This window comes from Phocoena phocoena, chromosome 5, assembly GCF_963924675.1.
Source record: "Phocoena phocoena chromosome 5, mPhoPho1.1, whole genome shotgun sequence".
Lineage (NCBI taxonomy): Eukaryota > Metazoa > Chordata > Mammalia > Artiodactyla > Phocoenidae > Phocoena > Phocoena phocoena.
The window spans coordinates 27,051,027-27,065,138 of record NC_089223.1 but is presented as its reverse complement, the minus strand read 5'-3'; the positions used below and the strand labels follow the sequence as shown (position 1 = coordinate 27,065,138).

The 14,112-nt window shown below is 40.0% G+C and overlaps 1 protein-coding gene across 1 annotated transcript in view; it reads right to left on the bottom strand.

Moving 5' to 3' along the window:
- The window catches only part of ARHGAP10 (Rho GTPase activating protein 10), a 328,185-nt gene that overhangs the window by 198,996 nt on the left and 115,077 nt on the right, over positions 1-14,112 (bottom strand). The window contains exons 5-7 of the mRNA XM_065877114.1: positions 11,525-11,626; positions 3,184-3,294; positions 1,042-1,146 (exon numbers count right to left, since the gene is read on the bottom strand). Of these exons, the coding sequence (XP_065733186.1) occupies positions 1,042-1,146; positions 3,184-3,294; positions 11,525-11,626 (318 nt within the window). The remainder of the gene's footprint in view (positions 1-1,041; positions 1,147-3,183; positions 3,295-11,524; positions 11,627-14,112) is intronic.

Here is a 14,112-nt window from a genome sequence, read left to right as displayed (position 1 = left end):
GGGTTGAGAGTCTGTCCCAAAACTCACTCACTGTGTTTTTAACAAGGTTTGAAGTTACATTAAACATAACTTGAATAGCTTTTCAGTGAGGACACTTCCAAAATCAACAAAAGCGTCGAAAGGAAAAACGTCTACCACCTTCTGATCAAAATCACATACGTTATACTGTTTAACAGTTCTCAAAAAAACTCTTTATCCAAGACCTAACAGAAACCATACATTTCCTAGGAAAACAATAAAGGGCCAACAGCAACTGTGAACACCAATACATTAGTGAATAGGGAGGCACAAAACACAGGCAAGAAATTCCACTGGAACTGTTAGCCTATCTGGGAATAAATATCAAATAAGACATACAAGTAACAGAAGAAAGTTAAATTAGAATTGAAATGCCTTAAACTTAAAGTGGAGGACTGTTTTGTCTGTTTCATACAGAGCAGACTTAGACTTACACAACAGAGGTTATCCTTAGAACTGCCTCACAAAGTGCGGAATAACTATGTCACACTGCCACATGACTTGTTTCAAAGTTGCTAAGAGAGTAGATAGCCAAAGTTATCATAACAAGGAAAAAAAATTTTTTAACTACACGAAGTGATAGATATTAACTAAACTTATGCGGAAATCATCTTGCAATATAATAAGTGAAGTCATTAAGCTGTAACCCTTAAACTTACGCAGTGTTGTGTGTCAATTATATCTCAATAAAACTGGAAAAATAAGGCAAATTATGTGAAATTTTGATTGTAAAAACATACTTCATGACTTTTCTGAAAATAAGGGAAGAAAAATAAATTATAGGAAATGAATTCTTGAAAAACAAAGCAAAACAAAACAGAGCCGGCTGCAGCAGAATTCGGAGCCTCCCTTCCTGGAAAACAGTTTGTTACACCAAGAACTGGCCAGAAGGTGGCAACGTAGCCTCAGTTTCTCGGTACCAACAGATCAGCCTGGTCTTGGTTTAAGGCTTTTCATACACCAAAGAAATCAAAACTACACTTCTCAAACATCTTTTTTAGGAGAAAGCTTCCGTTTTCTTACATTCTGAATGTTGATCTGTAGTTCCATTTTGTAGTGATTGAAGTCTTTGGCAAGTTCATGGCCTTGATGATAGAAAGTAAACATTCCCTGAAAAAATGACAGCATCTAAAACAAAGGAGAAAAGGTGACATTAGCACCCAAAAAATCTCAGTGAAAAAAATAAGTTAAAAAGCCACGTATTTTGCCTCATCTCATTATGATTCTATTGAAGTACAATAATTAAAAGGAAGTCACTAGAATTCAACTAAATCTAACTGCATATTATTCATTAATTGGTCCCTATAAAAAAAATAAAAGGATTTGTGATTTTTTTTCCTTAAGTATCAGAGCCATTAGACAGCTTTTACAGTATGCTGTATAGGATAAATGGAATTCTACATCACCCATTTGTCCTTCTGAGTCAAGAGAATCCCTATATTCATTTATAATTGAAACCTTATCACTATAAGTCGATAGGACCTATAAGGAAAGTGAAATACAGATCAAAGAGCTAAAAGCTCTTTCGAAGGGCATCCAGTGCAGAGTAACCTCTCTGTTTTGTTGACAAGGATGCTCAGTGACTGGAGCAGAGAGGGGCAGAGGCAGGGCAGTAATTAAGCCCTGAGTTTCCTACAAACTCTCCACCTGCCCCCCTTGATCAGAGGGCACTGCTTCTCCCCCACATGTGAGAAAATCTAGAGTAAGAGTGATTTGGGGTGAGGGTTAAGGAAATCCTGAGATTCACTGTCTAATGGTGAGGAATTTGGGACTCTGACGTCAAGTGGCCAGCAAGGGTCAATTCCCAACTGGGGCAAATTACTGAAGTTTCTCTACTTCAGTGTCTACATTTGCTAAGTGGGATAATTAAAATATCTCCTCAGTAGGGTACTGTGTGGAATACATGCATGATCACAGAAAAGTACTTAGAACAACAACCTGAACAATGACTGGGCAGTGTAAATGCTCAGTATATAAAATGTAGGCCATTATTATGATTTCACATAAAAAGTAAGCTTTAAGGAGGTTTTCTCTAATTGTTTAATTTAGGGTAATTCAATTACTCCACTGGACCATAGCTTCCACGAATGCTAATTTTTAATGAATCATTACTTGTTTTTTTTTTGTTTGTTGCTCAACATCATACACACAGTGGGTAAACTGTATGGCATGTGAATTATATCTCAATAAAGCTGTTTTTTAAAATCACATGCAATATAGTCTATGTTAAAATTAAAGTGAATCTTGACAGTCATGAATCTCAGTGTACCTCTGGTTTTTTTTGCTAAAACCCACAGTATAAAATACCCTTTATATTTTGATTCAAAAGATACATATATTCATAGATATGTTAACATATAAGTAACTGAAGCTCTCAGAGTGCATCTATATAAGCACAAAAAAAATCATGTGTTTCTAAAATAAGTATAAAGAAACGTCAGAGGGCTTCCCTGGTGGCGCAGTGGTTGAGAGTCCGCCTGCCAATGCAGGGGACACAGGTTCGTGCCCCGGTCCAGGAAGATCCCACATGCCGCGGAGCAACTAAGCCCGTGCGCCATGGCCGCTGAGCCTGCGCTCCCCAACAGGAAAGGCCACAACAGTGAGAGGCCCGTGTAACGCAAAAAAAAAAAAAGAAATGTCAGAGTAACTTACAAAATAGTTTCAAATGTTCCACATGCTGGTTCTTAACTTAGGTTGCATAAGCATTGTGAATTGTATTAGAAATAGTTGGTTACCAATAATTGCTGAAAGTACCAAGGTTTGGATGGATGCACTTGCTTTAGAACAAACTTGAATAAAGATTATCCCATAAATATCTCACGCTCACTCACATTCCAATATAATTTCTTTCATGGGGACTTTTTTTTTTAAGGGTGGAGTTACAGCTAGGATGGCAGAAGTTGTACCTGATTGCAGAGTCCCTGAGACCATATAGCAAAAGGAATAATACTCATTACACATTGCTGTGCAAATAAGCCCGAGAACCACTATTTAGAAGTGATTCTTTGACTTCATGGCTCTGGGTGCACTGTGTACAATTTACGCTGTCTTGCTTCGTGTTTACGCACCACAGCCTCTAGCAACCATAAATTAGATCTTCAAAGAAACACATTCCTCTTATATCACGAAATTCGACTAGCAGAGCAACTTGCTATTTATACTTACGGGTTCCACAAACTCAAACTTCTTCCTCTCTTGGATTTCCTGAAGCTTACACACATATTCAAGAGACAGTTCGTAAAAGTGTTGCCGGTTCTGTTCCACTTGGATATCTGCCTATGTTAAAATAATGGAGGCCAGTCAAATTAGAGATGGTTCGGAGTGAAACTCTTTGCCCGAGGTCTACAAAACTACAGTCCATGGGCCAAATATAGCCTGCTGCCTGTTATTCTAAACGAAGCTATACTGGACCAGCGCCAGGACTACTCCTTTACGCATCTCCTATGTAGACTTGCGGGTACAACAGCTGACTTGAGTGGTTGCAACAGGGACCTCGTGATCTTCAAAAGTCTAAAATATTTACTAACTGACTCTCTGCAGAAATAATTTGCAAACCCCTGCTCTCTGTGATGAGACTGACCCCGAAGGACAGAAGATCAAACAGTAAAAGGCACTTCATGACTATCAAACTCTTAGAAGAAAACATAGGAAGAACACTCTATGACATAAATCACAGCAAGATCCTTTCTGACCCACCTCCTAGAGTAATGGAAATAAAAACAAAAATAAACAAATGGGACCTAATGAAACTTCAAAGCTTTTGCACAGCAAAGGAAACCATAACCAAGACCAAAAGACAACCCTCAGAATGGGAGAAAACATTTGCAAATGAAGCAACTGACAAAGGATTAATCTCCAAAATTTACAAGCAGCTCATGCAGCTCAATAACAAAAAAACAAACAACCCCATCCAAAAATGGGCAGAAGACCTAAATAGACATTTCTCCAAAGAAGATATACAGAATGCCAACAAACACATGAAAGAATGCTCAACATCATTAATCATTAGAGAAATGCAAATCAAAACTACAATGAGATATCACCTCACACCAGTCAGAATGGCCATCATCAAAAAATCTAGAAACAATAAATGCTGGAGAGGGTGTGGAGAAAAGGGGACACTCTTGCACTGCTGGTGGGAATGTGAAATGGTTCAGCCACTATGGAGAACAGTATGGAGGTTCCTTAAAAAACTACAAATAGAATTACCATATGACCCAGCAATCCCACTACTGGGCATATACCCTGAGAAAACCAAAATTCAAAAAGAGTCATGTACCAAAATGTTCATTGCAGCTCTATTTACAATAGCCCGGAGATGGAAACAACCTAAGCGCCCATCATCGGATGAATGGATAAAGAAGATGTGGCACATATACACAATGGAATATTACTCAGCCTTAAAAAGAAATGAAATTGAGCTATTTGTAATGAGATGGATAGACCTAGAGTCTGTCATACAGAGTGAAGTAAGTCAGAAAGAAAAAGACAAATACCGTATGCTAACACATATATATGGAATTTAAGGGGTAAAAACGTCATGAAGAACCTAGGGGTAAGACAGGAATAAAGACGCAGACCTACTGGAGAACGGACTTGAGGATATGGGGAGGGGGAAGGGTGAGTTTTGACAGGGCGAGAGAGAGTCATGGACATATACACACTAACAAACGTAGTAAGGTAGATAGCTGGGGGGAAGCAGCCGCAAGGCACAGGGATATTAGCTCGGTGCTTTGTGACAGCCTGGAAGGGTGGGATGGGGAGAGTGGGAGGGAGGGAGACGCAAGAGGGAAGACATATGGGAACATATGTATATGTATAGCTGATTCACTTTGTTATAAAGCAGAAACTAACACACCATTGTAAAGCAATTATACCCCAATAAAGATGTTTAAAAAAAAAAAAAAAAACATGACTTACATGCTGAGGACAGTGAAAAACAGATGTTGAAAATGGAAAAAAAAAAAAAAAGGCACTTCATGAAAAACATACCCAACCACAACTGACACCCAAGGTGGAACCGCACATGTAGAACCCAAATTACATAAACATTATTTCCATTAACAAATCGCCTAAGAATGAAGTGGCCTGGGAAGGAGGGCTGAGCAAATTCCAGCCGCCACAGCTCTCAGGAGTGAGGGCAGCAGGTGAGGAAGTGGCAGCACCATCTCAAGAACTTGGCTTTTGCAGAGAGGCCTGGGCTGGAAGCCCATCTGCAGGCAGTCACTCTCCTAAGTCCTCACCATGTCCTGTCCCCTGGGAGGGAACAGGCACCAGATGGTCAGGAGACCGACTATTCCAAAGAAAGGTTCCAGCTTCTCTTGTCTAACTAGAAGGGAATTGAGAGAGGGGATGGCTCCACAGAGGACCAGTAGTGAAACCTCTGGTCCTCAGAACTGTTCTTACAAGGCATCTTGTAGTTCCTAACTCAGCTAATTTTATGTCCGGAAGTATTTATCTGGACATTTCTCCAAAGAGGCCATATCTAAGCACAGAGAAAGATGCTGAACATCACTTGTCATTAGGGAAATAGAAATCAAAACCACAAGATACCACCTCACACTTAAACAAAAAATATCAGAAAATAATCCAAAAAACCCTACCTCCCCCCACCAAAATAAAAAACAAAAAAAAAAACCAGAAAAATAACAAGTATTGGTGAAGATGTGGAGAAACTGGAACTTTGTGCACTGCTGGGGGGAATGTAAAATGAGGCAGCTGCTATGGAAAACTGTATGGCAGTTCTCTAAAAAAAAAAAAAAAAAAAAAACTTAAAAATATAATGACCATATGATCCTGCAATTCCATTTCTGGGTATATACTCACAAGAACTGCAAGCAGGGACTCAAAGAGATTCTTGTACACACACAGTCACAGTAGCATTATTCACAACAGCTAAAGGGTAGAAGCAACCAAAGTGTCCACCGACAGGTGAAGGCATAAACAAAATGTGGTCTACAAAGATAATGGAACATTATTCAGCCACAGAATGCAAGGACATTCTGGCACTGCTACAACATGCATGAACCCTGAGAACATTATGCTAAGTGAAATGAGCCAGTCACAAAAGGACAGATGCTGTATGATTTATCTTAGATAAGGTAGCCGGAACAGTGAAATTCACAGAGACAGGAAGTAGGATGGTGGTCGCTGGGGAGCTGGAAGCACAAGGGAGCTAGGAAGTTAGTGTTTAATGGGAACAGAGTTTCAGTATCTCAAGTTGAAAGGGCTCTGGAGCTGGAATGTGGTGGTTATTGGCAACAGTGTGACTGTATTTAATGACACTGAATGAACTGCATGCCTGAACTTGGTTAAAATCATGCTTTGTTGTGTATATTTTACCACCACAAAAAGTTTTTAATTTGGGGGAAAAAAAAGTATTTATCTAACAGGTGATAATTTTTTTGGCATCATATACTTTTTTAATTAAAGTAATGTCTAACTATAATAAGAGTGTTTGTTGCTAAGCCAAAATGAGAATTTCTACCTAACACTCATAAAAATCATGATTTTTTTATGCCTCTAATATCCAGAGATGGAGAGTTCAGCCACTAGCAGTTAACAGACACAACTCCCAGTAAAAACAATGTGAGTGTGTTGAGTATTTAATAAAACGGAGATAGGGGAGGTTAAGGGTGGATTTTTCATGTTATTGTTACCGGGAAATGTCCTTCAAGAAAATGACACCAGGGTCAGATTTACCAAGGTGGTTTTTAAATTTAATTTTAGTGGATTCTCTCGCCTGGCTGTGCTACTGCAATTACCCCGGCATGACAGGTCAGCTTCTATCCACAGCTTCCTAATGCTCTGGGTGTTCAGAACCACTGTGCCAGGTGCCGCGTGATCGATCACAAGAAACCCTGGGACTGCCGTTAACCCATAATTTACAACAATGCCACAGACATCCAAATTATACCTAGCAGCACCGTCCTTTAGCCTGACTCAGTCTAAAAGGCAATCACTATATATGTGATGTAAGAAAAAGTGTATGTGGTCTTTGTCTCAGGTTCCTGGCACAAATCTCCTAAAACCCTTGGAATTTCCTGAGCGAGAAAAGTGTCTCTAATCATTTGTAAGGAGCCCCTTTTGAGAGCCCTTGAGTTTATGCTAATGAGGTGACTTAGGATAGGGGCCCAAGATAGCACTAATTAGAGGGGTAGAACTTTCAGCTCTACCCACCTATTTCTGGGAAGAGGGGAACACTATAAATTAAGTTCTATAACAACTCTTGAACAAGAGCTCATGAGCTTCCAGGTTGGTAATGTAAAAAATTAATAAACGGAAAACTCACCAGAAGGGGGAGCTCACATGGCTTCAGACCATCGCAGAGCCCAACAAGAAGAAAGACCATTCTTCTTCCCTGGCTAGGACCCAGCCCAAGAAAAGCCAGGGACTCTTTACTATAGCCCTCTCAACTCTCTTTCCCTCTCAACAAAAGTGTTCTCCTTCCCTTGCCGTGCAGAAACCTGCCCCTGGTTTCCCATGGTTGCAGACCCTAAACTGCAATTCTCTGCTGATCCCGAATAAACCCATCTTTGCTGGAGAAATACCTAGCCGACTATTTATTTCAGGTTAACAGGAAACACATCCACTTGCCTAGAGAGTGACGTACTGCAGTTCCATGAGGACAGAAGTTTCTGCACTTGGGACCCTTCCAGACCCCGCCCTGTGCACCTCTTCATCTGGCTGTTCAACCATATCCTCTATATTATCTGTTATAATAAACTGCTAAACTTAACTAAATGTTTCTGACTTCTGTGAGCCGCTCTAGCAAGGAAGGGGTCATAGGAACCTCTTCTTTGTAGCCAGTCAGAAGCACAGGTAACAACCTGGGCTTGGGACTGATGTCGGAAGTGGGGTAGTCTTTTATTTATTTATTTTTTTAACTGAATTACAGTTGATTTACAAGGTGTTAGTTTCTGGTGTACAGCAATGTGATTCAGTTATACACACATACACATTCTTTTTCACATTCTTTTCCTTTATGGTTTATTACAGGATATTGAATATAATTCCTTGTGCTATGCAGTAGGACCTTGTTGTTTATCCATTCTAAAGATAATAGTTTGCATCTGCTAGTCAGAAGTGGGGCAATCTTGTCCGACTGAGCCCTTAACCTGTCGGATCTGATGCTGTCTCTAGGTAGTGTCAGAGTTGAGTCAGTTGCTTGGTGGTGTTGGAAAACACACATTTGGACTATACTTTTTACTACACCAAGCAAAAGTCATTTTTTTTTTAAACAAACATACAATTTCAATTTGATTATCATCTCATTTCTGACCATCCCTGCTGTTAATATGCATAAAAGAAGTAGATCACTCACACAAAGATATTCAAAGGATCTATTTCTATTTATTTGACGACTCAGTGTCGACTTAAAAAAAATGTACAGCGTGCGAGCTGTGAGTTCAGTTTGATTTGGGGCAAAACGAGGACTACAGCCCTGGAGCAGTTAGTTCCTCAGAGCTAGGCTAATGACTTAATCCTTGTTAGAGACGGGTGGCAGGTGCCAACTTTTAATTGGCATCAGGAAACAAAAATATACTTCAAAAATCAGCAGTCATGGAATGTTCTCGAATACCCAATTCTTGTTCTAGTACAAATATTAATTAGAATTTCGGGTTGTGATGGAGGCAGAAGCCATTGTGCCCAATAAAACAGAGCTACAGGTAAAGGTACTAATAGAATTACTCAAATTGCCAGCCTGGTGTCCGCCATAATTTCCTCCTGTTATTTTCATTGGAAACAAGAGGAAAGAATAGATAACAAGTTTCTATGCCTTTGGTCAGTACCAGTCTCAGCAACCTTTATTAATCTCTTGAGCACCTCAGTTTACTGAAGGTTAGCAATGCATTAGCCACTGCCCAAAGTAACCAAAATCCAGATCTAACCTTTTCCCCATTAAAGAGCATCCCCCTTCTTACGGCCTTCACGCTTGCAATGGAAAGCTAGGTCAAGTGGGAGTCTGTATGTCTGTAAAGAGCAAACAGAGCAAGACAGCCAAGAATATGTAATTTAAGTGAAACTAAAACGATTCTCCTTGAGGGTCTCTTCAAATTTCCCATCTGGTGTTTAATTATCTTTGGGAATGATGAAACTGTCGAAGCCCTAGCTCACAATCTTCACACTTGTTCATTGGGTAAATATTTATTAAGTGCCTATTCCCTGACAAGTCTCATTCTAGGCATTGAGGACAGAGTGCTGAACAGAACACAGCTGTTGCCTGCAAGGAGCTTACATCCTATGGGAAGAAGCCATGTAACAACGGAATATGTAGTGAGTCAAAAGGCTGTCAGAGGGCTTCCCTGGTGGCGCAGTGGTTGAGAGTCCGCCTGTCGATGCAGGGGGCACGGGTTCGTGCCCCGGTCCGGGAGGATCCCACATGCCGCGGAGCAGCTGGTCCCGTGAGCCATGGCCGCTGAGCCTGTGCGTCCGGAGCCTGTGCTCCGCAACGGGAGAGGCCACAACAGTGAGAGGCCCGAGAACCGCAAAATAAAAAAAAATAAAAAGGCTGTCAGAGTATGAAAAAAAAATAAAGGAGAGTAAGGGGGACACTCTAAATAAGATGGCTGGAAAACTTCTCTAGTAAGGAGAAGTCTGAGTGGAGAGTATTTGGAAGACTATTTGAAGGAGTGAGGCATGCAGATCTGGCAGAAGGATGAACAAAGCACAGGCCCTCAGCATGGAACCAAGCCAGAGCAAGGCAGCCATGTGGGTGTGAGGGCAGGCGGGATGCACCCAGGGCCTCTAAAGGGAGCTGTTAGGAGTATTTAGAGATGAAGAGAAACATGAAGGCTCACTCCGCTGTTGTACAGAAAATAAACTGTAGGGGACACCCTGGTGAAAGCAGGGTGGCCTTTGCAGTAATCTGTGCGAGAGATGCCGGATGACAGGGGTGGGGAGTCAGGAGAACTGGCCGTATTCCGAGAATATTCTGAAGCTAAAGAAGACATAGGCTGATGGTCTAGATGTGGGGTGAGAGCGAAAGGGCCAAGACTGACTTTACAGACTTTGCCTAAACAACAGGTAGAATGATACCTCATTAGATAGTGAGGAGGAGATGGAAAATGACCCGGCGCATGAAGATCCCTTCAGGATACCTGAAAACAGAGAGCAGGGGAGAAGAGAGGTAGACAACTGCTAGCATAAAGAGAGCCTCGAAGAGCAACAGCTGTCACTTCAAAAAAGACAGAGGGTAGGAGATGAGGGAGTACATGTAACAAGTGCATGGTTTCCTATGTAATATGGAAGAGAGAATGGAGCCCTACCCACAGTACTGGAGTGAGGATCAAATGGTACAAAAGGGCCTCTCTCTTTTACAGAACGTCAAATGCCATCTAAACGTCTGTCAAAAGTACTAGCGAGGGCTTCCCTGGTGGCGCAGTGGTTGAGAGTCCACCTGCCAATGCAGGGGACACGGGTTCGTGCCCTGATCCGGGAAGATCCCACATGCCGTGGAGCGGCTGGGCCCGTGAGCCATGGCTGCTGAGCCCGCGCATCCAAAGCCTGTGCTCCGCAACAGGAGAGGCCACAACAGTGAGAGGCCCGCAAAAAAAAAAAAAAAAAGTACTAGCGAGACAAAAGAAAACGTGACGTGTAGGTAATGTCAAAATAACCCCACCACACACACACACACACACACACACACACACACACACACACCCAGAGTTTGCAACTAAATCTGTGACATGTAAACATAACCCAGGTTTATTCTACAATGTTGTCATTTTGATGATATTTCACTAAGTGTATATTATAGTGGCACATCATGCCTGGATTCCTTATGTGTTTAAAAATAAACAAATGGAAGAAAAAAAAATCACACTTCTGTGGGATGAGTCAAGATCCTTACAGCTGCAAACAGCATCATGTTTAAGGAAAGCATATGTTACAAACTGTAAACAACTGAGTTTCCATTCAAGTGTGTGAGCGAGGAAAAACAAGTGGCAGGGGATTTAAGAAACAGAAAGAGAAAATGAGAGACAAGATGTAAATTCCTTTCTTCTTACATACAGCTCCCTCCAGAAACAAAAAAATGAGTCTGTTAACACAAGTAAAACAGATGCTCTCTTTCCAATGAAGGTGAAAACTCCTGAATCGTCAGTGTTAAGATTAATGCTGCCTTCACATAAAAGCCAAATGGCGGAGGAGCTTATTCAATTCACTTCTTCAAGAAATCTTGAAAGCCAGTTAATGAATCTATTCCTGAAAATCATATCTGTTCTCAGTTATGCTGGTCAAAATGATTGTTCCTGTGAAAATATACTCAGAACCAAAACTTTTAATACTATGAATCCACACTGCATTAATCACCCTAAGAGGTCTATATTTTACATCTTGTTCCAAAAGAGCTCTTTTATTCATGGTGATACCTGGTCATTTTTTCCACCTCTAATAATCCTGGATGAAATGTTTTCAAAAGAAAAGCACAGTTTTTTAAAAAAAAAAAGACATGCACTGATTACTGAATTTTAGAAACAAGTTAACAGAAAAATAAAAACAATACCTCTTGTAAATGTGAGTCTTTCTTTTTCGCTGATAAATTCAAATGTTTATCAATTAGGCTATAGTTCTTTTCTGTCTCTTTGTCAAACTTCTTTTTTTCTTCCTACAAATCAGAAAAACATAGACAACTGTGATTACAAAAGGGAAAAGAAGGCATACACATAGTTAATCCACTGGGAAACTCAAAATATGAAAAATATCCGAAAATAAAAGAAAATACCACGAAGTGTGAAGGAGTTATCTGGAAAATCTATCTGCACCCAGGCCATACTGCTTACTACTCATCAAGACAGCATTAGGATTGAAGAGTCACTTATTTTTTTCTTTTTTTTCCTTTAATGGGTTTTTTTCCAAGCCTGTTATTTTTCAACTCTTCATATGTATCAGTGTTTGGAATTAATGCCATTCACTTGTCCTTCCATTCAAAAAAATATATATTTTTAAGATGAACACATAATAAGAACATAAAGTTTAAAAAAGCAAACTTGCTACAGTACAGATTTTGGCACAGAAATGGAATTCACTTAAAACTGAGTAAGTTTTGATCTACATTAAAAAAAACATCATCACCACTGGGGCAGTAGGAAATATCTTAAAAGATCTTCCCCAATTTTCAGTATGAATATCACAATAAAATCCTCTGACCAGAAATGTCATCTACTCACCCAAACCTTAGGAGTGATTTCTTTAACACTGTCTAGAATACTAGCAATAGGTCGACAAGGTCTAAAATAATACTGACATACTTGTACCAAGATCCTTTGGTTAACATTACAAACATTTCTCAGGCACTGCCTGGAAACACCATTTGCTTTCCTTTTGCTAGAGTAGCTTTTTTTAATTTTTAAAAATTTTTTTTTCAAATTTTTATTGGAGTATACTTGATTTACGATGCTGTGTTATTTTCAGGTGTACAGCAAAGTGAATCAGTTATACATATACCCACTTTTTTTAAGATTCTTTTCCCATATAGGTCATTATAGAGTACTGAATAGAGTTCCCTGTGCATTTTTATTTTTTTAAATACATCTTTATTGGAGTACAATTGCTTCACAATGCTGTGTTGGTTTCTGTTGTACAACAAAGTAAATCAGCCATATGCATACATAGATTCCCATATCCCCTCCCTCCTGAGCCTCCCTCCCACACTCCCTATTTCACAAGGAACCAAATTTTTTTAAGGCAGCAGCGAAGACAGAGTATCTCCCCAACACTGCTTGCCAAAGGTAAGTAGATTTCTCATAAACATTTCGGAGCACCAATGAGCACACGCGATGTCATGCTGTCAAAATGTTTCCATTAACTTCAAACTGTCACCAACTCTCCAAGGCCTCCTGAAAAGGAACATTCCCTTCCCTATTTTCCAACTTCTGTTTTCTAGGTCAAAAATAATGGATTCTCCCAGCCTTTTCTGGCATGATCTTTTCCCTATTAAGCAAAAAGAGTAAATAAAGCACAAAAATTCTGTTTCTTCACATTTATTATCATTTTCTCACTCCACGGGACTACAAACTGTTGTGAGAAGCCAGGAAGGGAGCTCTGCCAGCCCACCTAAAGACCCTAAATTAATCCCCATACTGATGGAAGAGACAGACTCAGGAACTGTTATTTCTTCCCATTTCTACTCCAAGTTTAATTACCAACTAGCTGCACATCTTTTGGGGGGGGAGGGGAACACCTAACAATACAGAACCTTAGTTTTCCTACTGAAAAGATCAGGGATTTGGTTTTGTACTAGTTCATTCTTAGATCCAATCCTAAAATTCTATGATCCTACGGTTTGCCTATGTATGAGAATAGTCAAACTTCTGTTGAAACAGAAGCACATTTTTTCTTTATGTCCTAGGTCTAATTTACAACTATTTTTTTTTTAAAGCTTAAGGCATTAATACTACATGGTTACTCTCTTTTCTGCTTTTCATTATGACGCACTTCCTGAACGATTTTAATGACTAACAGAAAATAAGCTAAAAAGAACATATGGCCACTACTTCAAAATCTCCACTATTTTTAAAAGTGGAGATGGATTGGATTAGGTGTCAGAGACGCCGGTTCTAGCAGCCACGCATTGTTCTGTGACACTGCCCCAGGGTCACAGCATTCTCTGAGCATCAGTTTCTCAGGTTTAAATGAGATAGAAATGGAGGTGACACAGCTGCATTTACCGCAAGTACGCTGCAAAGCGAGATCATGTGGTTAAACGTGCTCATCATCTTTGCAGATTAGTACTTACCAGAGAATACTGAAAACAGTTTTACTCCTTTGATTTCATGTGAATCACAGAAGGGGACAAAGGATGCAATGATGCTAAAGTCAGCAGTCAAAACACCCCAGCACCCGCAGCAATAGTGGGGTATGTAAATTAGCATGTGGGTTAGGTTGGGAATGAAAGAAAATGGTTCTATCAAGGCTCTGTGAAGAAAGAATTTAGCCAAGAAACATCACGCCCACCAATTAGAGTGGAAATACAATTGTTCGTACTTGGTATGGTATTATACAAACGCTACTGTGTTTTGTTTTTGAATCTTAAGACTCAGATAATTGTTTCTCTTTGCATTTCTTCTCAAGGTCACTATAGAATATTCTGTT